Source organism: Cyanistes caeruleus, chromosome 19, assembly GCF_971803275.1.
Source record: "Cyanistes caeruleus chromosome 19, bCyaCae1.hap1.1, whole genome shotgun sequence".
Classification (NCBI taxonomy): Eukaryota; Metazoa; Chordata; class Aves; order Passeriformes; family Paridae; genus Cyanistes; species Cyanistes caeruleus.
The window spans coordinates 5,216,613-5,238,330 of NC_141719.1; the positions used below are offsets into that span (position 1 = coordinate 5,216,613).

General features: G+C 45.0%; 2 protein-coding genes across 5 annotated transcripts in view; one reads left to right on the forward strand and one right to left on the reverse strand.

The window, feature by feature from the left end:
- Window positions 1–21,327, reverse strand: part of TMEM94 (transmembrane protein 94) — a 50,392-nt gene extending 29,065 nt beyond the window's left edge. Inside the window, exons 1-5 of one of the 4 annotated variants that reach the window (XM_086856792.1) lie at window positions 21,217–21,327; window positions 13,324–13,450; window positions 1,779–1,898; window positions 993–1,120; window positions 278–414 (exon numbers count right to left, since the gene is read on the reverse strand). In XM_086856792.1, the coding sequence (XP_086712918.1) occupies window positions 278–414; window positions 993–1,120; window positions 1,779–1,898; window positions 13,324–13,347 (409 nt within the window). In that variant the 5' untranslated portion in view covers window positions 13,348–13,450; window positions 21,217–21,327. Of the gene's footprint in view, window positions 1–277; window positions 415–992; window positions 1,121–1,778; window positions 1,899–8,649; window positions 8,859–13,323; window positions 13,451–21,216 lie in introns of those variants that run through there. The other 3 variants (XM_086856789.1, XM_086856790.1, XM_086856788.1) reach the window with 3 other exon arrangements.
- A 137-nt stretch (window positions 21,328–21,464) lies between these two features.
- GRB2 (growth factor receptor bound protein 2) overlaps window positions 21,465–21,718 on the forward strand; it is a 56,530-nt gene continuing 56,276 nt past the window's right edge. The window contains exon 1 of the mRNA XM_086856823.1: window positions 21,465–21,573. The gene's annotated coding sequence lies outside the window, so the exon portion shown is untranslated. The remainder of the gene's footprint in view (window positions 21,574–21,718) is intronic.

The window sequence follows — 21,718 nt, forward strand, 5'->3', positions numbered from 1 at the left end:
TAAGGATATGAGGATCTGAATTACTCCAAAGCACAGCCATAACAGACGCCCACCTGGTAACACACAGCTTAGAAGCACATGGCCACATGACAACTCAAAATAACTTTAAATATTTTTACAGGACAGGCATGAGGAGAACACACTTCCCACAGCCTGTTTCTGTGCAACACAGAGGAAGGTTAGCAAGCTTTATTAGGAATTCATGTGATCAGGTTTGGGGAAAGATTCAATGGGAGGAAAACACAAGTGCAAATGGGACAGATGAAGGAGATCTCACCGTTTATCTTATCAACAATGGTCTGAAGCCTCCTCTCCACCTCTCTGCACTTCAGCCTCTCTTGACGCCCAATCATGAGGAGATCCAAGAGGAGCAGGAGGAAGAGTGCCAGTGCATTGACTATCTCAGCACCTTGGCTTCACACAGAAAACAGGAGGAAGCAGAATGCAGATGACATTTGAGTAAACGAGCAGAACACACTGCCAGACGCCCACTGAGATAAACACACAACTGCCTGGTTGTTTATTTCCACATCTCACAGGTTTATGGCTCAAAAAGAAATGCATGGTTACACTTCTTCTTTAGGATAATGGCACCAGAGAGGTCTGAAAGGACCCATCTCAATTAAAAATACTTTACAAATATGGTCAAGGCATGTATAGCACACTAACTTCTCCCATGAACCACTAATTTCTCCAGTTTCAAAAAACTTCCTAACTATGATAATGCCTTAGGAGTTTTAAAGATCTAGGAATGCTGTAGGAAAAAAACTCCTCAGTCTCTCCATAGGACACTCTCTAGGTCTATTAGTAGTAGAATTAAGTTGGCTGAAGTTCTGTGAAAGGGATCAATAGCAAATTACCAGTGTGAGTATGCTGATATTTAGATATCTAGACAGAATGAGGGACAACACTTATGTCAATCACACAAAGTACTAAGATGATATAAAAACATCACCTTGCTTCAGTTAAGTAGCTCAGGAAGCTTTGCTCACCTCCCCTGTGGCTGGCTCCCATAGCAGCATAGCAGCAACAGCACTGCCAGCAGCATCAGAGACGCACCAGGCCAGTGGAAGCAGGAGCAGCGGTTACCATGGTACAGGAAACTGCTCCTCCACACCTCCTGCAAAAGGAGAGCAGCAGACAGTCAGCACTCATGGAATAGAGAGCCAGACATTTGGAAATGCAGACTGAGAAAGGGTGAAGACAGCAGCTGGTGCTCCAGGGAGAAGAGAACTTTGCAAAACCGCTGAACATGACACAGAGCATCCCAGATCCATTGTGTGAATCCTTCAGCAACAATGGATATTCAGCTGGTGAGTCTGGGTGAACACTCTGCTTTTCTCTTGACTGGAAGAATGAAAAGGCTTCTGTGCTAGGTTGTCCCATTGTCACTGACCAACCAAGGAACACTTTTAAGCACTGTATTTTGTATTCGACACACATGCCAGGCAAACACAGTGGACAAGGGGAGACTGTTGAGCTTCACAGCTCTTTATCTGCACCTGAGATGGCCCCTCAGCTCACTGCCCTTAGTGGCTCTTGAAGTACAGAGACCTTTCACAGGGCAAGAGGCATCTTCCCACAGAGCTCTGGCATCCAGGACAGAAGTGCTGACAGAAACTCACCCTTAGGTAGATTTCTTGCTTTGTTTGCAAGGACTTCAGCAATTCTACACCCGGACACTCATGGTGGGGAATGCAGCCAGTTTCTGTTTAGCCCTCATCTTTGCTTTGAGAAGGGGAGACCAATTGCCCAACCTGTGCTGCTTGGTGCCTCACCTTCCATGACGTCCCTTTTTTCCGTTCCTTCTGATGCCCCTCCAGCAGTGCTGACAATTGGTCTCTCAGGATCATGAGGGCTTTCTTTGTGGTAAGGCCCAAACTTGAGGTCATCTCATCCTGAGGTGCCAGAAAAATAAACTGGTTAGTGCTTCCCAATTTTCCTTTTAGGCTTTTTCCTGGTGGCTGACAGAGCATGTGACTGTGAATGCCCTGCACTCATCATCACCAGCCTGATTCTTCATTTTCCTGAAACCATCTTCCCTCCTGTGAACTTTAGACTGCTGGCTGGAATTAGAGCAATTAGATAGTATCAGGTAAACAAACCAGTCCTGACTGTGCTGATAAATACTTTATCAAAGCACAATACCAAGTCATTTCTGTGAAACAAGATCTATTCAGTAGAGGCTGAGGACAATACAAACAGGGTTATGCAGGCTTGAACTGGTATCAGCTTGTAGAGACAGCAGAATACAGTTATGTTAAAAATTTAATTATACAGGATGAATTTTGCTAACAGTAAAAACTAAGTAGTAGAATATCTGCAATTCAAAACAACAGCAGTCCAACTTCCACAACTGCTTGCTACAGATTTTTGTTTAAATCCTGCCTCTGTGGCTACTTTGATGCAGAAGCTCTCAGATTTAAATGCGAGGCCGCGGATCAGTTCAGGACCACACGTGACCCCACCATCAACCTCTCCTTTTACAAGAGCAAACACTGGGGTTTTAAGTGCTGAACTGCAAGGGAGACACTTGAACTTACAGGAAGCACAGAGTTCACAGCACTCTTCCCTCAGTGCTCAGCAAACAGGCAGCAGTCCCAAAGGATACATTTTAGGAGTGTGCCATATGGAAAACACTGATGTAAGATGCTGGTAGCAACAAAGTGGGGTAAACACTTGCATTTCTGGGCCAGGAGCATGAGCAATTTCTTTCAAATCACAGATTGCAGTGAGTACTGTGGGCACCAGATCACTGACAGCAAATCAACAAGGATGAGCAGGCAGGTGTCCATGAGAGGGCTTCAGCAGGGAACTGCTAAATAAAAGTTCTCATGGGCATTTCATGTTTTAATACAAACACACTGAGCATGTACAGCACACAGGATATCCTGCATATTGGAAATGTTCACGTGTGTCATACTGTGCCCAGAGTACAGAACTACTGAACACCAGCAGGCAGGAAGTTTGTCCCTCCTGTCCCCACCAGTGTGACACAGCCCAGAGCTCAGGCAGGAGCTGCAGCTCTTCCTGCTCTTGTAGCTCTTTCCAGCCCTGCCAAACCCACCATTTGGCCTCAAACTGCAGCAGTTCTGCTCCTCAGGAGCTGCTTGCACACACCCAGCTCTGCAAGTGCAGCTTGGCTCTGATGTGTTCTTCCTGTTCCTTAACTGCATAGTTTCATGATGAACATTTACTGGAAACTAATCTTGGACTTCAGACTCACTTGCATTGATGGTCCAATCCAAAACTGTAATGCAGTGTTGAGGAATAGAACATAAATTCTCTTTCAAATACCATCTACCATACACACACACACCCTCCCCATCTATCAGGGACAACCTGAAACAGCAAATTCTGTCCAGGCAGAGTCCAGCAGTGCTGCTTTAGCTGCACTTTTACACAACTAAAAATAATCCTGCTGCAGTTTTCATTCTCTGTGTCAGTTTTAGGAATAGAGGAAGCAGTTCTGTGTTGTTCTTGGAAGCAGCCCAGGTAACATCAGCACAGGACTAAACATAGGAGTGTCTCAAAGACTCCCAGATGGCAGTGGAGCTGGCACCAGCCGTGCTGCTGCACCACAGAGTGCTGCAAACAGGAGTGTCTGAGAACAACACCAAGCAAGGGACAATCAGGCTTCTCTCCTTTGTCTGACTGCTGCCTGTCTGGGGCAGAGCAACGCACCCACAGAAATATAAATCCTCTCCAACATGGGGAAAGCAGACAGATAAATAAAATGAAATTTTACAGAATGAAAGACAGCAAAAATAATAGAGACTTGAACTGAAAAGCAAAGCCTGCTTAGACACTGAGCTGGTTCCAATGGACACATCAGGAGCTACAGAAGAAATGAGAGGAAAGCTGCACTTGATGCCAACATCTACTACAGTAACAGTGCCTGGAAGAGAAACTGCCACAGCACAGCAGGCAGTGAGCACAAAATCCAGAGGTAATTGAAAACAATTCCTAAAACACTTGCACACCTGCTCCAGACTTTACACAGGAGTTACCAGTTTGGCACAGTGTCAGTCAAGATAAGGGCAGCCACAAAGCAATGTGGCTGTAGCAGGTGACAAAGGACAAGTGCAGTGTGGCAGGGCTGGAGAAGGTGAAGGGCAGGAAGGGCAGGGATTGTTAAACACCCATCCTGACACTTAGATCATGAAGTATTTGGGAAAGGAGGCAGAGGCAGTCTGGTAAACACTGTTAATACTGTGAGTGAGGGCTGCTGGGGGTGAGCATCAACGGAAAGAGCCTGGGACCCAAATGAAAGGGACAGGCAAGAAGAGCCTCCCTGAGCTCCTGGCAAGGGGCAGCTCCAGGTTTTCCGCAACAAAAGCCACCCTGCTAAGTCATCAACTGCTAATGAGGCATTTTTCAAATGCCCTTAAGTAAACCTTTGGCAAACCCAGGCGCTCTGAAGCTGTCCCAGAGGGACCTTTCCAGCTTTTCATCAGCTGCAAGTACTCTTCCTGCCACAAACCAGGAACTGAGCACCCCAGGGTGAAGAAGCCATTCACAGGAGGTGTCAGTTCATTAATAAAAAACCTCAACATTCACATCTTTGCTTTGGAAAGTTACATTCAAAGAGAAAGCCGCTAATTTTCCGGTGCAAACAGAAACAGCAGGACACCTTCCCACCCAGCTGCCTTAGCACAGGGTTTCCTCTGACGAATAACAAAGAAAGAGAAGACAGTAAATTCCAGGTTACAGTGAAAGCAAACCCCAGATGGGTATCAGGAGGTGATTTAAAAGGCTGTACTTTCCTTTTGCCTGTGCCTAAAGGCAAAAAGTCCTAAGGACAAAATGAGCAGTTGCTTTCTCCTTTGCCCTGGAGAGCACAGGAGCCTCTAAGTGCACTTAGGGCTCCTCTGGAGCTGACCCTGGCAGTCCCAGCCTCAGTGTGAGAGGCACCGCTGGAGCCAGGTAAAAAGGAGATGATTGTATCCTTCTGCTTTGGGATGGTATCAGGGCTCTCAAGAGTTGGGATCTTTGGGATGGCTGTTAGGGGGAAAACTGTGCAGGACATTTCCTTTGTGCATGTGATTTTATTTTCTAGAGGCAATGAATGTGCTGAGGTGTGGACTGGATGGGAACATGAAAAGATGTGTGAATTCCTCCACTCATAGTAAATGTTCTACATGTTAAATTACTACATAGCTTGCCTGAAAACATTAGGGAAAGGGAACTTGAGACAGATCCTGCAAATGCCCTGGGTTAGGAGCTGGTTTGGCTCTTCAGGAGGGAAACAAGCAGCTCAGAAGCTGTAGATGAGGAGTCACAGAATCTATAGACTATAGAATCTATAGACTTTGCCTTGTCCTTTCAGTTGACCCTCCATAGTTTGACAGGGGTAAATAAGCTGTCAAATACCCAGGAGCTTGTTCAAATCCATAGCCTTGCCTGGCTCATGGCAAATAGGTTCCCTTTGCCTTTCTCAGGGGTTGCAGGAGCATTTTCAGGCTGATAGGTAGGAAAAGTGTGGTTATTTTCTGATTTTTTCCTCCCACAACGTGAAGTTGTTCCCGAGCAACACCACCTACCCATGTCTGCTTCCTGCAGCCCACCTTCATCCTCACACAAACTCACCACTGAGCTCTCTTCCTAAAATTCACATCTTGTTTTTTTACACATTGAACTGTTTAAAATTACCTTAGAAGTTTATCAGCTATCTCACACTCTCTGCTACCTGATGAAAGACAAAGGTCTTGCAACTTCCTTCCAGAGGAACAAAGAAGTAGAGCCCAGAATGTGTACAGGGAAATGGACATAAAATATTAGTATATTTTAAGTATATTATATTATTAAGTTGTCTTATTTTCTCATAGCCATTACACATTACACATCTCACAGCCATTACACATCCATAGTAGCATATTTATTTGTTGTACCAGTAAATGTTGATATAATATACGCCAAATATTTTTTTAATGAAACAGGAACACAAATATATTCCATACTTTCCAGAGCAAAGTGAGTTGAATCATCCTCCATCCTCTGTGGATTCATTCTCTTGCAGAATAAGGGGTTCTCACCAAGACTGCTGTACACTTTGATTGTAACTGCCTTTACAAAGACTGTTTAAAGAAATAAAGTGAACAGAATACAAAATATTTGCTACAAGTTTCAATTCTCACAGACTGCAGATCCACCCCTCTGATTCAGAGTGGTGGAAAAACCCCTGCAAGGCAGTTGTCAGACTGTTTCCCTCTTTCCAGGCTGTATTCACTAGGCTCCTTTTATAACACCTCTACTCAATTGCTCTTCAGATCTGAACAGTTGGAGGTGGGAAATTGGGCAGCAGAATGTTCTTCCTTTTCTTAAGAGCTATTTTGCATTCCTTAGCAGAAAAAGAAGGCAGTTTTTAATTTAACAATGACACTTTGCAGGCGATTAATCTACTTCAGGGATTACACCTCCTGAAATGTAAGCATTATTCACAGGTTCAAAAACACACAATAAGGAGTTACTCCACCAAATATATTTGCATTTATTACTGTAAGTCGGATTCTTGTTTGGATAAGTCACAATATGGCATAAAGTGGGGGTTTTGGGTTTTTTCATCAGAGAGGATGACAGACATCAAATACATGACTGCACACAATTTATTGGGGTAGCATTTCATACAGCAGCCTAGTGCTAGAGAGGGATTTATTCTTGTTCTAAAGCAAATCACCCACCAGGATGCTACAGCTCCTGTACACCTGCAGCTGCTGATTTAGTGCTCAGACTGCCTGAAATGGCTCATCCCTGCTACAGAGTGACACAGATGGAACCAGCAGGGCCAATGTATCAGTCAGTCTGGGCAGAGACTTCCTTTTATTACCCCATCCTTGGTCCCAGTCTTGCTTTCTGCCTACCTTGGTGCTCTCCTGGATACCTTTCCTAAGAGATCAGATCCCCAAGTCCAGGCAAGAATGTTTCTCTAGTGACCCAGGCCACAACAATCATCCCCCTGACACATTCCTACTCCATGGGATGAACTTTTGATTAAGACTCTGGACTGTCAGGACAGCTGGATTCTCTAATTCCTTCTGCCACTGGTTTCTGCATGATGGGAAAATTGTATACTCCTCTGTGCCTTAGCTTCTCATTCTAAGATGGGGTTACCAACTTCCCACCAACTTTTGTAACTGTGAAGATTGTAACATTCACCAGCCCACCTGAAAACTACTGGAAAGCTCAGGAAAAAGAAATGTATCTTGGTATCTGCACAATTCGGGCAACTTCACCAAGCAGACCACGGAAAACACTGCCTTTAAACATGGACATGCTGGGAAAAGCAGGAGGAACACAGCTATTAAACTTGGTTTGAATGCACCTGATGTGAGCTTGGCAGCCTCAGCTTAGCTGTTGGTCGTCTCAAATCAAGTGAAACAAGCAGAGTCTTCAGCACAGCAGTCCCCAAGTTAATGGACAGAGCAATAGGCAGCAACTGTCTCCTCCTACACTCCATGCAGCCCAGGATGAAAGGCAGCCCAGACCTCCCACTACCTTTGGACAAAAGAACCCCCAGTTGGGTAACTGGGTGCCTGCAGGGGCTCCAGTGTGGATGCTTTCTGAGGCTCACTAATAGGGCCTGCAGATTCCCCCTGCAAAAAGACAGAGCTGCAGGAGCACTGAGCTCCGAGATGTGGCCAAAGCAGCACTCGCCAGCCTGAATCACTGCTGCACTTTGCTGTGCACAGGGTCCATTTTAATCCATGCAACAACATCCACATTTTATGCTCTCCATAAAGCACGGAGTAAAGATGCCAGCAGGCACAATCAACCTTTCTATACAGGTAATGCAAAGCCCAGCACTTTGCTTCTCCCCAGCAGCAGCACAGCAGCAAAGAAAGAGGCAGCTGCTCCCCAGGAAACAGCCCAATTTGGAATTGTACATTCCTCAGTCCGTCCCTTCGATCCCGTTTGGAGCAGCAAATCCCCAACCATAGTTACCTGTCCCATCAGGCTGCTGGCAGGATGAGACAGGGTTTATGCAGCGCTTTGAAGCACTACACAATTATGAAGCTTTAATTACTGTAATTTAGCCAGCTGCCATTACTCCTCCAAGTACAGAGGAGTTAGGGGTCTGTATTTATCCTAGCTTCAACATGCAGTGCTTTATGCCAGTGCAGAGCTCCCTCCAGGGAATGCTAATCCCCTCCCAGAGGCCAGCAATGCTCAGAAATCCACAAAACTTCAGTACATCTTTCATCCCCTTGAGAGTTTCCTTCCCATCCCTGCTTCTTCTGCTGAAGACTTTGGGGACTAAAACGATGATCCAGCCTGGCAGGTGCACTGCCAGCTGGATCCCACAGGGATAAGGAGGTTCAACAGTTACAGAGCAAAGCCTATAGAAGCAACAGACAAATTTAAGCCATGAGGCAGAGGGGCAGCAAAGCAGGAGTCAGGAGCTAAAATCCTGTGTGGATCTTCCTATTGGTCCTGGGATTAAAATTGCAGTTTAAAACAGTTTCTTTTCCTGTCACCACCAAAAACAAGCTATTCCCTAGCTAAAATCATCACTCTGTGTTTCATGTCCTGCCCCTCCTTCCCCCAAAACATCAAAGCTCTTCATGCCCCATCACATCAGGCAGGATGCAGACTGGGGAGGGAGACAGGGAAAGCCATTTTGAAATTAAATGTTAAGGGAGAGGAACTTACTTTGCGACATTTGCCTTGGTGGGGGATCCAGAGATCAGCCTGTTTGAAGAGCATTCCTGCACCACTTCCCCAGCAACTTGCACTGCTGCTGCTCTCCAGAAATGAGAGAGCAAAGAGGCAGAGAGAGCAAGACTGTGCAGAGCCCAGCGCCGCAGAGAATGAGACAGAAGCAGCAGAGTGAAGCACCAGTCTGCTGATTAATTCAGCCTGTTTCCAGTCACGCTGCAGATCCAGCAAGGAGGCGGCGGATGGGGGTGGGGGATGAGGGAGGATGAGGGATGGAAAGAGGGGGAGAAAAAAGCAGAGAGGGAAGAAAGTTTGCCCAGGATAGCACCAGATGTCTGTGAGAATGGTTCATTCATCAGATGGAGCCGACATAGTGAAGATCCCTGGGCTCACTGCCTGCAGAGCTGCATATGCATGCACAGGAAGGAATGATGCTGACAGACAGGGGTCTGTGCAAAAGCAGATGGCAAATTAGGTAGGACAAAGTGCTATAAAACATACTACAGGGGAAGAAACACCTGAGTAGGCATGGAAAAGGACTAAATTGAGACCAAGAGCCCCTGGAATACTAACTACCTCACAGATGACTCCACAGCTTGGGATTCAAGTTCAATTAAAGAATATAAATATTTGCTATTTAAACAAGTTAAGATGGTTACAGACCCCATCTGAAGTGTTCCCTCCCTCTGCTCTTGTTGATAAAGAATTCAGCAAAACCCCCTCTCAGCATCCCTTATTCATCCTGAGCCACACAATCTGAACTAAAAGGTGCACATAAATTCACCATAGCCATGCCTGGGGCTCCACATTTACCTGGGCATGACACACAGGAGGCAAAGGATGAGTGTAGACAGGGAAGGATTGGGTAGAACAACAACACAGGGATAAAAAGGTGAAGAAGGAATGAGCCTTCTCTCTCATTCTCATCTTTTGCAGGAATATTTCTTTCTCGCTGTTGGAGGGATGCACCTTTATAAGTGAATATTTATTTAGCTCCTACTTCAGTGCTGTCCTAATTCTGTCTGGGGCTTCCTAGTTCTGCAGAGCAATCACTAAAACAACTGCTTTCATTCCACACAGAAAGGGGTAAAGAACTGGCCCAGCCAGGCACCACCTCAATAGCTTGCCAAGGGTTACAGCTGGCTGGTACCAAGCAGGACAGGCACTGCCAAGGCTTCCAGTCTCAGCATATTGTGCAGCTCTGAACACCATGTACAGGTGTCAGGACTCACCTACTCTGCCTCGACAAGCTGTTCACTTCTTTTCCTTTTCTGAGGTTCAAATGCCTCATTAGGCATAGTCCATATTCTGTGTTTTAAACCAGAAGGGCAGAGATTAAGTGGCCTCAATATTCACAATAAACCCAACACAGGGTCTGGTTATCACCTGTGTGTTGGCACTGAGGTACACATCGGTGTGTAATCTCATAAAGCTCCCAGAGCCAAAGCTGAAGGGTAGCAGACAATTTGTATTTATTTAATGTAACTTCAGGAGAAAGAAGAAGAGAGAAAGAGGCAAAACATCCTTTATCCTTCTGCAGGGCATTTTGTTTCCTAGACAACAATTTTAAACTGCAGAAAACAAGAAAATGTCCTAATGGCAAAATTTTTCTTTCCTGCCTGCTAAGGAACTACTCATCTAGTCCTTTCAACACAAAGAAAAAAGGAGAGAAAAAAGAAAAGATCAACAACAAGACTGGGTAAGAGTGGATAAACCCTCACACAACACACCTGTAAGACCCCTTCTTTATCACAGTGGTTGCTGATCTGTTTCCCATAGCTGTGTACCTTTTGGAAACTTGAATGAAAGTGAATAAAATAACTTGCTTGTGCAATACCAGGATCAATCCTTGTGCTTCATGCAGTTAGAGGTCCCAACCTCAAAACCTCCAGCTTTGGTCATGGACACAAATGGAATTGGATCAAATTGCTTCTTCTTGTTTACCCCACTGCTGAGAGACCTTGCTCTGAAGTGTTTTGTGTAGGGCAGTAATTTGTACTATGTAGCTTCCTTCTAATATCAACTGGTATCAGAAATTGCATCTGGATATGCATGTGTGCATTAAATAATAGAATTAAAGAGCAGAAGACAAAAACTTGGATTTGAAGATAAAACTGGGACCTGAAACAGAGGGCTGAGTATAAAGGTAGGGACTGACCCACACAAAATCTGCAGCATAAATGAGAAATGCCTGTGGAAAAAGGATCAGTTGGTGAAAAAGCCCTTGGAAGAGCTCAGCTTTTAGAGAACAGCAGGGAATAAAAACAGAGACACAGTCACTGGCAGGATGAGAAGTGGCAAAGGACTTGGGCTACTTTTCAGCTCAAAGGTAGGACTGTAGCTCTTGTTAGGCAACCTGGAACAAGGCCCAACAGTGCTGGAGCTGGAGCGATGTGGAGCACAGCACAGGCTCCCTGAACACGTTTCCAGGCTCTGGCCAGGAGGCACGGTGCTGTATCCAGGCTGCAGCAATTACACTGGGACAATACAGCTCAGTTGTTATGGGTAACTGTGGAAGGGATGATGTCAATAATTTTTGTTAGCGTGGCTGCAAATCCAGCCTCCATCTAATGCAACGCACTCAGGAGCCTCCCACTGTCCTGTGGCAATCAGTGCTGCTCTCTCAGTATGTGCTGAGTGGTCTTGGAGCAGAAATTCAGGCACCTTTCACAAGTATTAAATTCACTTCAGAAATACACAGAAAATTAAAAAGTCAGAGGAGGAGGATAAAGAACAAGGTACCAGCACATTTAATTTAAGAAGGATTTGGCTCTGCTCCTAAAATACTCTCTGCCTTTCTCTGTGGTGCCTGGCTTCTGGCAAAAACTGGAAGGCAGCCTGCATTACACCTGACAAACTCTGATCCTCAGCCATTCCTGACAAGGGAACTTATTAGCCAACTGGAGCCAGAGGACAAGTCTCTCATCTGAGTGACAGATGTCCATGCTTCAGCAGTGCTCTGAGCACGTCTCCTGGCCCAGGAGTGCTAACTCTCCACCACACAAGTATTTTGAAGAGATTGCTTTCAACCAGATTTGGGACTGATGTTTTCACGTGGGTTCATTTTATTTTTAGCATTTTAAAATAAACCTAGCACATTAAATTTACTGCTGAGGTTACAAAGCAGGTTAATTTGTTCCCTTATCAGTGTATATGTGTCCAAGTTCTTCACTTTGGGAAGGAAGATGGATTCCACCTTAAATGGGGTGGAAGGAGGATCTGCAGTATAAAAAAAAAAAAAAAAAAAAAGCAAACTCCTTAGCACCAAATAATAATTACAGAATGATTTGGATTGAAAGAGACCTTAAAGATCATCTAGTTCCAGGCCCCCTGCTTGGGATTGCTAACAAAAATAAAATCATGGTCTTTTCTCAGAATCCAAACAAAATAAGTTGTAAAATGCAGCTTTATGTATCTGTGGGGTTATTAAATTCCTATTTAAAAGATTGTGATCATCTCTTGCCTTCATTTTTAATTCCCATTCAGAAAGGAGGGAGAAAAAATTTTAGGAAGTCAGAAAAGGAGGTTGGGACTTGAGAAAACCATGATTCCCCCGTAACCTCTTTGTCAGGAGGCCTAATAGGTGTTTTAAAGGTCTATTACAATACTGTCCATGCTGCTGCCTGTCCAGCAATTTGATATGATCTTCCTGCACTGTACAGTGGTGAATGTCAAACGAGAAAGGTGAGCCAAAGATAGTGACTTCCACTAGTGTCCCTGCTATGCCCTGCTCTCTTTGGTGCTCTCAGATCCTACACAGAACACACCCCTGCACACAGTGGTAATTGCATCATCTCTTAAAATGATCAATACCAGATTAGCCCATGATGTCATTAACAAGAGAACAAGTAGATAATTGTCCTCATTGGAATGTTAACTCCATAGTAATAAAGCAATTTGATATAAAACAACATAGGTCAAACACTTCCTCTGAGCATTCCAGAGCCAAGAGGTTCGGGCAGCAGTGAGCCCAGGCCTTCCTAGTCTAGCACAGCTCAGAGCAGAAACCCAGCAAAGAAGCAGCTGAGCAGGCCAGTGCCACAGCTGATGTGAAACACTGACCTTTAAAAGTCACTTACACTGCTGTAGTATCTTTCAGTCTAGTGCTTTGCTTTGCACTAATGAGCAGAACCATTTCTTGCTGCTGCAAACAAAACAGCAAGGAAGGGATGCACAGAGAAGACAGAGACAGCCAGAAGATTAAAGGTCATGGTGTGCTGGGGAAAGGGACACCAGAGAGGAAAGTCAAGAGTGTTCTCTCACCAGAACTGGCTGAGACCCCAAGTTACCATCAGCAAAACTGGACACAGATGATTTCATTGCCCGGGTTTATTTAGAAAACCTTTCAGTGAATTCAGCCTCTCAAGTAAAGCCAAGCTGAGTGTCCATGGGAATGGAGCCTCAGCTTAGAGCTCAAAAGAGACACTGCAGGTGTGACAGAGGACACTCCACCTGTGCTGTTCCACTGTGGTGCCTCAGTCCCACCCTGCAAAGGATTTCCCTACTAACACAGGGATGTGAAGATGACAGAACTCTCAACTTTGATACACTAACCATGTATTATACCACTATGTAATAATGCTACCTGGGAATCTTGACCCAAAATAATAAAGACATTTTAAAGGACTCAACACTTAAGTTAGGTGTGACTGTTATCAGCAAACCTACCTGACACTTCTCCTTGAGGTCCATGGCTGTGCAGTTCTGTAAGCATGTCCAGCAAAAGGGGACTGCTCCTCAGGGGAGAATGTCTCCTAGGTAGAGAAGAGCTTGGCTACATTTACCACATCACCATCTGTAGAAACAGAAGGGGAAGCAATCAAGTCTCCCACATTGCTTCCTTTAGGATAAGAAAGTGATGAAATTCACAAAATTCAAATTACAGGATTGGTCTTTAAAAGAACTAGGGAGATGAAAGTCCTTCTAACAGTGCATCAACCCACCCTGTAACTCAGAAGTTAGCTTAATTCTCCCCAAAATCTGGCATCCACAGATGAATTAAATTCCCTGAAGTACAGAGTTAAGAGTATGACTAGTCTTGACAGACTTTTGGGCAAACCTCCAAAAATAGCTGACAAAGCCTGGATTCCACCAGGTGTTTGAGCAAGCTGTCACCCACGGCTATTTGTCTTGTTACTCTTATCTACCAGGAGCTTTGTCCAGCTAATCTCTAATGGAGCCAGCAAGAATGATTCCTCCATTTGCTGAACATCACATCCAACCTTTGACAAGGCTGTGCTGCTGGGCTGAGCATGGATCTGATGACCAGTAGGTAGGCAAGAACTCCTGAAAACATTTCCAGATGACCATGGATCCAGGTCTTTTCTCTTTTCAGCAAAAGTGGGGCTCTAACAGAATTGAGGGGAAGCAGCTCTGGAGCTCACATCCCTCCTCTAGCTCACCCTCCTCTACTTCCCATGGCACAAATTTGTTCTCCTTCCACAAAATGTCTTTTCTGGTCAAAAGAAAGGATCTGTGTACATTGTTCCAGAGGACTCTCTCACATATAAGCACAACATGATACTATAAGATTATGATTTTCTTGGGAAAGTCTTTCTGTTGGTTAATAATTCCTGGTTCTATCTTTTAATATCACACAGAAGCACGGGGCTTGGACATATTCTTCTCCTAAATCCAAATAAACAAGGAAGCAGTTAGATATGCAAATCAACCCCAACCACCCACACACCTCCTAGATAGAACAAGGACCAGCCTTTGCCAGCTGGGATTTACTACCCTGGTTTATACAACACTGCCTTCTTCAAAGGAGTCTGGAGATCCCATCCTCGTAGCCGTCACCTACAGCACATCTCTGACAATGCTGCATAATTTCAAGGAAAACAAGGCATCCAAAAGATTACTCAGAAACCCACTCTGTCCCATCCTGCACCTGCATTCTGGGGGTAAGGAGCAGGCATTCAATATTCAGAGTGCTGGTTATCAAAGACCTGCCTGCAAAACCACAACCAGCACCTGCAAGTGCCATTTTTTGGCTGCCAGGCTGGTTGGCATGAGCCACCAGTCTGGACTCTGCCCTACTCTTCTGTTCTGTGACCCTTTCAATGTGCACACAATGAGGGAATAAAGTTATTTTCAGTGACTTCATATCCCTGCCAGGCCAATTAGCAACTGCAAAAAGAAGATCAGACAAAGTTACTGGAGAGAAGCTGACAAACAGCTCCCAGCAGAGGGCAGGGAGTAGGAAGAAGGAAAAAGTAGTTTTGTGTGTTTGCACACAGCAGTTCAGGGCTTTAGTATCTTGCCTTTAATTTGAGAATGACTTCATAAGAGAAGGCAACACAAGATGATTTTAAGGAGAAACTGGTCACTAACAATAAAAGGACTAAAATAAATCCATGATCCTTCTCTTTAGTCCCCTCAAGATAAGATTTATTAGTTGATCTACTGAAAGACTTATGTACCATGCCCTCACTTGTTCAAACAAAACTAAATGCCTGAATTTCTCTCTGGATCTGGATTTCAAAAGGATCCAGCACATTTGGGTGGTTATGGCTGGAGGGCAGGGTGCTGAGCTGGGCAGGAGGCAGAATTTCTGCACTGCCCCCAGTGACATTCTGATTCTGGCAGCAAACTGAAATGTGATCCTGAATGCGAAACACGCCATTCCCTAAAGTCTGAAGCACATTATCTGCATGCTTAGGAACACCACCCTGGAGTCCTTCAGTGCTAGGAAGCAGGAAACACACCAGGGGTGTTAAAAATACAAAGAACGGGTTGGAAAGAGTGAATATTCTCTGCTTAAAGAAATTCAAAAGCTGATATAGTGGACAACATTAGAAGAGTTTGTAAAAACAAACAGAGGTGCACAAAGCACTGGTTCATCATTGCACACGTTCAGGGCTTCTCCAAAATTTGAAGACACTGACCAGCCCAGAAGCAGTTTAGTTTTTCTCACATCCCTAATTTAAGGTACCAGCAGTGGTAGACTGTAGACATTTCACTGAGAGAAAGTAAGAAGGCAAATCTTTCCTGTGCCAATCTAGATACAAAGAAGAAGGAGAATGTTTAATTTTCCAATGTTTAAAAAGGGTTTTCATTTAGAACCAAAAATTCCAAACACAGCTAACCCCAGATAGGTTAGGCTATCTTAGTCCTGGGGTAACTGAAGCCAATAGCAAAGACAGACTAGGATGAGAAACCAACCTTCCTCAATTTCTTCACCTGGACTGGCACTGGAGCCATAGAAGATATGATTTGTGCACTTTCTTTTGAATACAGAATCTATCAAAATAAAACTGCAAGAATTCTGTCATTCCAACTAAAATACCTCACATGCATTGCAGAGGTGTTGCAAACACTCAGGAAATAGCTTCACACACTGAGGCTGCAGCAATTTAATAAATTCTGGAGGCAGCCTGCAAATCTGCAGAGTTGTGCATCCACTCACTCCTGACCCTGCAAGGTCCTTGTGTGCTCCCCTCCCACACTCCTGTTTCAGGGACTCCTGCAATTCCCACCTCCATCTGTACTCTGATGCAGGGACCCTCCACACCCTGGACCCATCCTAGTTTTGTGCACTGCTATTCCACACTGGAATATCTGCTTCTTTCTGTCCTCCCCATTCTTATCTCTCTTCTGTCTGCCCAGGCAATTAGTCACGTCAACATGTTACACTCTGCAGGGCAGAAATGAAATGGGACTGCTTTGCTGGGACATGTTGGAGGGTGTCAAATACTCAGCTGCAGACAATCAGAGATGCCTGAAGCTGTGGCTGCTCTAATCAGACACCACATGCTCCCAGTACAGCCAGTTTACCCCTTCCACTTTCCCAGCACACTCCATTCTCCTCAGGATTTTCCAGCCTAATGCAGTTTGTGAAACTTGGGAATGGCTAGATGTAGTGTTCAAGTGTCATCATGTTGCATTCAGTCTGAAAAATATTTCCAAATTGTTGGGCAAGAGTGAAAACCGGGATAGGGTTCACCAAATAATCCAATGCTAACAGCAAGCCAACTGCCTGGAATCCTGTATGCCAAACCCAGCCAATGGTTATCCCACAGCTGTGGGGACAGGCCTGCAACCCACCCTAGAATATCTCTATTTTACATGACTGACTGGGTTCTGTGCCTGGGTTTCCATGTGTGTCTGACATCCTTTTCAAATCAGAAAACATATCCACATGCCCCCTCCAAAACTTGTTTCAGTTTGGACGTTCCCTGAGCAAAGAGCCAGTCTTGTAAACTCAGAGTATCAGCAAGTGTTTGAAACATCCCTCTGGACAGCAGAACTTTGCAAGGGTCCGTTCACCCTTTTCTTTACCAGATCATCTCTTGAATAACAATGTCTTATGCAGCCAGTGTATTTATATAGGTAAAAATACTGTGACTCAGATTTTCCTTTGAAATCCAAGGATTTCAGATCATTTAACCATCAGTATGAGATAGCAGTGTTGAATTTTAATAAAAAACTACACAGAATTATATATTACCTACAAAACTTATAAAACAACTAGCAAAAAGAAAGGTCAGGTAATTATATAGCTTATAGACAGTTGGAAAGAAAAATGTGTTTCAGAAGCTGCTGTCTTTAGGGAGAAAAATAAATCAACCTAATGATACTATTTTCCCTAAAGTGTTCAATCACTGATGCTTCCATGTTATTTACTGAAAATTCCCAACACAGATTAGTCTATGAAAAATGATGGGGAGTGTGAACATTTCTTGCTGCCAAAAGTGAATTCCTCAAGAACAGAAGCCTGATCTGTCACTGAGAATAGAAACACGGGGGCACAGATAATAACCAAAAAAAGCAGCTGCCTTAGAGAAAATGGCTTTGATTTGAGCTGATTGTTTTGATATCAGCAGAACCATATGGTCTTCCTACTCATGAGGAGCTGATGTCTGCCTGGTAATTTGCCACACGGGCACATTTGCTGATATATGGCCTTCCAAAGGTGCATCAAGTGATACTGTCAATTGCTTTGAGACCCACTGAGATCATGGAATAATTACAGCAAGGGAGCTGGCAGCCACACTTCTTGGCTTCAGTATCTGCCTGTGAAAAAAAGATTTGTCAGAAGTTGGGCCAGCTAAATATTCTCTGCCTCAATAACCCCAGATTGTAGATAGGAATATGCATATCTGCTTCAGAGGGAGACTGTGAAGTAAATTTATTAGTATCTGTAAAGTGAGCTCCTCTGAAACAGTGTTGCATATGTGCTAAGTATTATCAACTCAGTAGTGGTCAAATATCTCATTTGAGCCTGGCTGTGAAGAATCAGGTGCTGATCTCACAGTCTCTGCTTCCCTTCCTAAATAACAGGAATCAGAGAGAGGTCTATTCTGCACTGAATCACAAACAGAACGTGAAATGAACTTAGAGATTGTCATCCATTGACAACTGTACTTCTTGGAGGTGAAATTACTTTTTGTTTAAACCTTACTTGCTGAGAGTTTTCCAGTAAAAAAATATCTGACTCTTTCCTACTTTCTCCAGCACATTCAGGACCTGAACGTTGGACTGTTTCAAAAGAGAGTCATTGCTCAAAATGAAACCTGAGCAACAAAGAGGGAAAAGGGGAGTAGGGAATTGTTTGGCACACTTGTAAAGTAAGACCTTTGGCTTACTTAAGAAATTAAGATTGATAAAACAAGATGTTCCACAAGTGAAAAAACACCTTTATTTTTGTTTTTAATTTCATTTTGGTGAGCTGAGAAGCAATTATCAAAAAGAAATATGATCAAAAGAATTACAAAGCTAGTATACTCTACCTTACGGTTTCCACAGGGGCTAATATGGTTTCCAATTAAGGTATTGTAAATCTGAAAAGTATTTGCTGTGTTCATTTTTCATTACTTGGTTAAAAATTTGGGAATTAAAAGGTTGCTTCACTTTTTCTGCTTCAGGTAGTGCCTGCCACAGAAAGACACTGGGTCAAAGTGAAAAGTGCAACAAGAGGCACAATTCTGAAAGGTGGAAGGGCACCTCCAGCTTCTTTAGAGACTTGAGACATTGTGGCATAATGTCTTGAACAGAAATTTTTACAGCACATCTATGGAAGAATTCACTGCAAAAGTGGCAGCTGTCATTCATCATCATGTTATCAATTATTATGGTAACCAGGATTGTATAAGTACCTCCATTTAAAAAGAAATAATACTGAAATGTTAGAAAACCACAGAAAGAAAATGGCCCAAAATAAAATTTAAAAAGCTTTTATAGGACCTTTTAACAAATCAATTTTTGCTGATATACACTGACTCAGAAACAAAAGAGCAGCTTTTCCTCTTAATTCTAGATTATAAATAAAGGTGTTGTATTCATAGTTTATAGTAAATCTAGGTAAAAAAAAAAAATCTTACACTAGTGTTTGGCATTTGGAGATATTTGATAAACACTGTGCCAATGGGAAGGTATTCTCTGGGAGTTCCCCAGAGCAGACTCAGCACCTGAAGGCCGTTCATACCAAGCTCAAACACCCATTCCAAGCACAGAACAGCCCTTACCTAGGAAAGGCAGCTCACAGATTGTGTATTTTACTATTCTCACAAGACCCATGAAAGTTTTATGATTAACACATGTAGGATGAGCCATGTCTACAAATAGGGCAGTGAGCTGCCGCACTCTGCTGTGAAAGAAAACCAGCTCTTTGCAGCCCCTGAAGAATCTCTCCCCAGTCTTCCCTCCAGAGCATTCCAGAAATCCAAAGTGCATTATTTAGTGTTCAAACACATACATTATCACAGATGTGAACCCAACCAATCCATGGGTCTAAGTGCAGGACAATGCTGCCCAAGCATGTCACTCTCTTTGGCCAACCCAATCCAAGGACTTGCCTTTTGGCCAACCTGCCATGGCTGCTGGCTCTGCTCCTGGCCAGTCCCAGCCAGCCAGGGATGGATATAAACCCTCCCAACCCACACCTTCTCATGGTTGTCTCTGCCTGGACCAAGTTGGTCTGAGTGTTTGCAGTGGTTTCCAGCACCTAATTTGGGTAGGGTTCTAACAGATCAAGATGTAAACAGAGCTGTAATGTGAAGATTAAAGGACAAAGGCTTGTTTTCTTGTTTCTACCTGCAGCACCAATATTGATTTGTTTGGTGACCGAGGCTAGAAGCACTAATATCTTAATCCTCTCACCAGACAAAAAATGTTGGCAAGGTGTTTGTTTAAAAGGTCATGGTTAAGAAGAATATTATGCAAATATTTTTCAATAAGCTTGAGTAAAAGATAGAAAATATAAACCAATTCTCTAAAGAAAAAAACATATCTTGCATAAAACCAGCATCATGTAGCTATTTCTATGTATGCCTATATTAGGCAAGCATCTTGGAAAATAAATTTAGTTCTCCTGCTAGGGTATTCAAATTTTACTATATCTGAGCAAGCCCTGTAGATTAATGCACTACAGCAGCTGTTGAGTAACAGTTTGTTTACACAGAAACCTGCATTTCTAAGTAACTTAAAGTGTTTCATAGAGATCATGTGCTACTATTCCATTGTGTCCCATTGTGTGTGAGCTGTCTGTTCAGCTAGGAAGTTTATTTTATAATTACTGAAGGAAATTATAAGATTTTAAAGAAGTACTCCTTAGTAGCTTCCTTTCCCGAGAAAACATGGAAGTATCTATACCTTGGTAGCTGCCTCAGGAAGATAGATGGGTGCTTATAGTCTCTGCTACTATCATGGTAACTTTTAAGACTGGTAAGCCTAACTTAAGGAAAGTCTTCCATGGCACAAGATTTCCTGTGAAAACTCAGTGTTAAATGTGTAACTAAAACACTCTCTGCTCCTGTCTATGGGTTTTCCCTTCCTCTCTATCTTCTGGGTAGATAATATAATCTAAGACAAACTTCTGGTGCTTTATGTAATGGCATTTTTAAAGGGGATTTGTTAAGCTTTTCCTTATCAATAACAGCTTCTGTTATCCTGACAGGGGAAAGCTCCCAAACAGACGAATAGAAAGAACTGTATGGATCACAGCTTTTGAAAATAGAACACGTGGACGTCTGAGACAAAACGAAGTGTGCCACGAACTTCTGATCAGAACATTGCGATGGAGTAGGCACAGGCGTGAAGCAATATGAAAGAACTGGCTGAGTGAAGGCTGCTATCCCAGCTGGAAGGAGACTGGAAAACCTCCTAAAGGCCAGAATCTGGGGCCAGACACTAAACCTTTATGCGGAGTATGAAACTGCAGCTCCCCCAAGCACAGCCACGGCTGATGGGCACCCCCTGGCCTGGCTCCGAGCGCAGAGCCCCGGGGGATGCTCCGAGCCCGGTGCCCGGGGATGCTCCGTGGCGCTTCAAGCTGGAGCCGGTCCCGCAGCTGCGGGAGAAGCCCCGCGGGGGCGCCGAGCTGCCAAGACGTGTATGGACTGCCTTTTGTGCGTCCTTTTCTAATTTCCTCTCTCCCCTAAGCCGCTGGGTAACGCTCCGGGGAGCTGCGGGCAATGGGGCCGCAGGGCTGCGGGACCGTCGCGGGCTCTGCCTCGGGCCTCCCTCCTCGTGGCGGGCAGTCCCCAGCCGAGGTGGGGACCCCGGCCGCGCTCCCCGGCGGGTCACAGCCCGGCCCTGCCCCGCCGCCCGGCCCGTACTCACCCGCCGCGCCGGGCGCTGCCGGCGGGGCCCCTCGCCCGCCGCGCCGCCTGGGCCGCCATCTCGGTCGCTGGCAGGCGGGACGCCCCGGCGCCAGGGGCCCGCGGGGGCGCTTCGGGGCCGCCGCAAGAAGCCGCTGTCTGGTTGGTGCGAGCCCGCCCGGCCGCCCGCATGCCGAGCGCTGATTGGCTGGGCAGGGGTGGCGCGCGAAGCCGGGCGCCCGCCCTGGCGGCAGGTCAGGGCCAGCTGTGAGGGGAGGCCGAGGAGAAAGGGCGGCGGCGCTGAGGGGGCGGCAGATGGAGCGGAGACCCAGGGCAAGGGTCAGCCCAAGGCAGCTGGGGAGACGTCGTGGGGACGGTGGTGAGGGGTAGTGAAGTGACTCTGGGGTGAAGGGAACGCGGGAGGGCTTGGAGAGGGCCCGAGAGCGGTTCGTGGCCCGAGGCTCCATGCCCTCGTTAATGGCAGGCCGTGGTGGGTGCCCCAGGGAAGAGGGTGAGAGACAAGG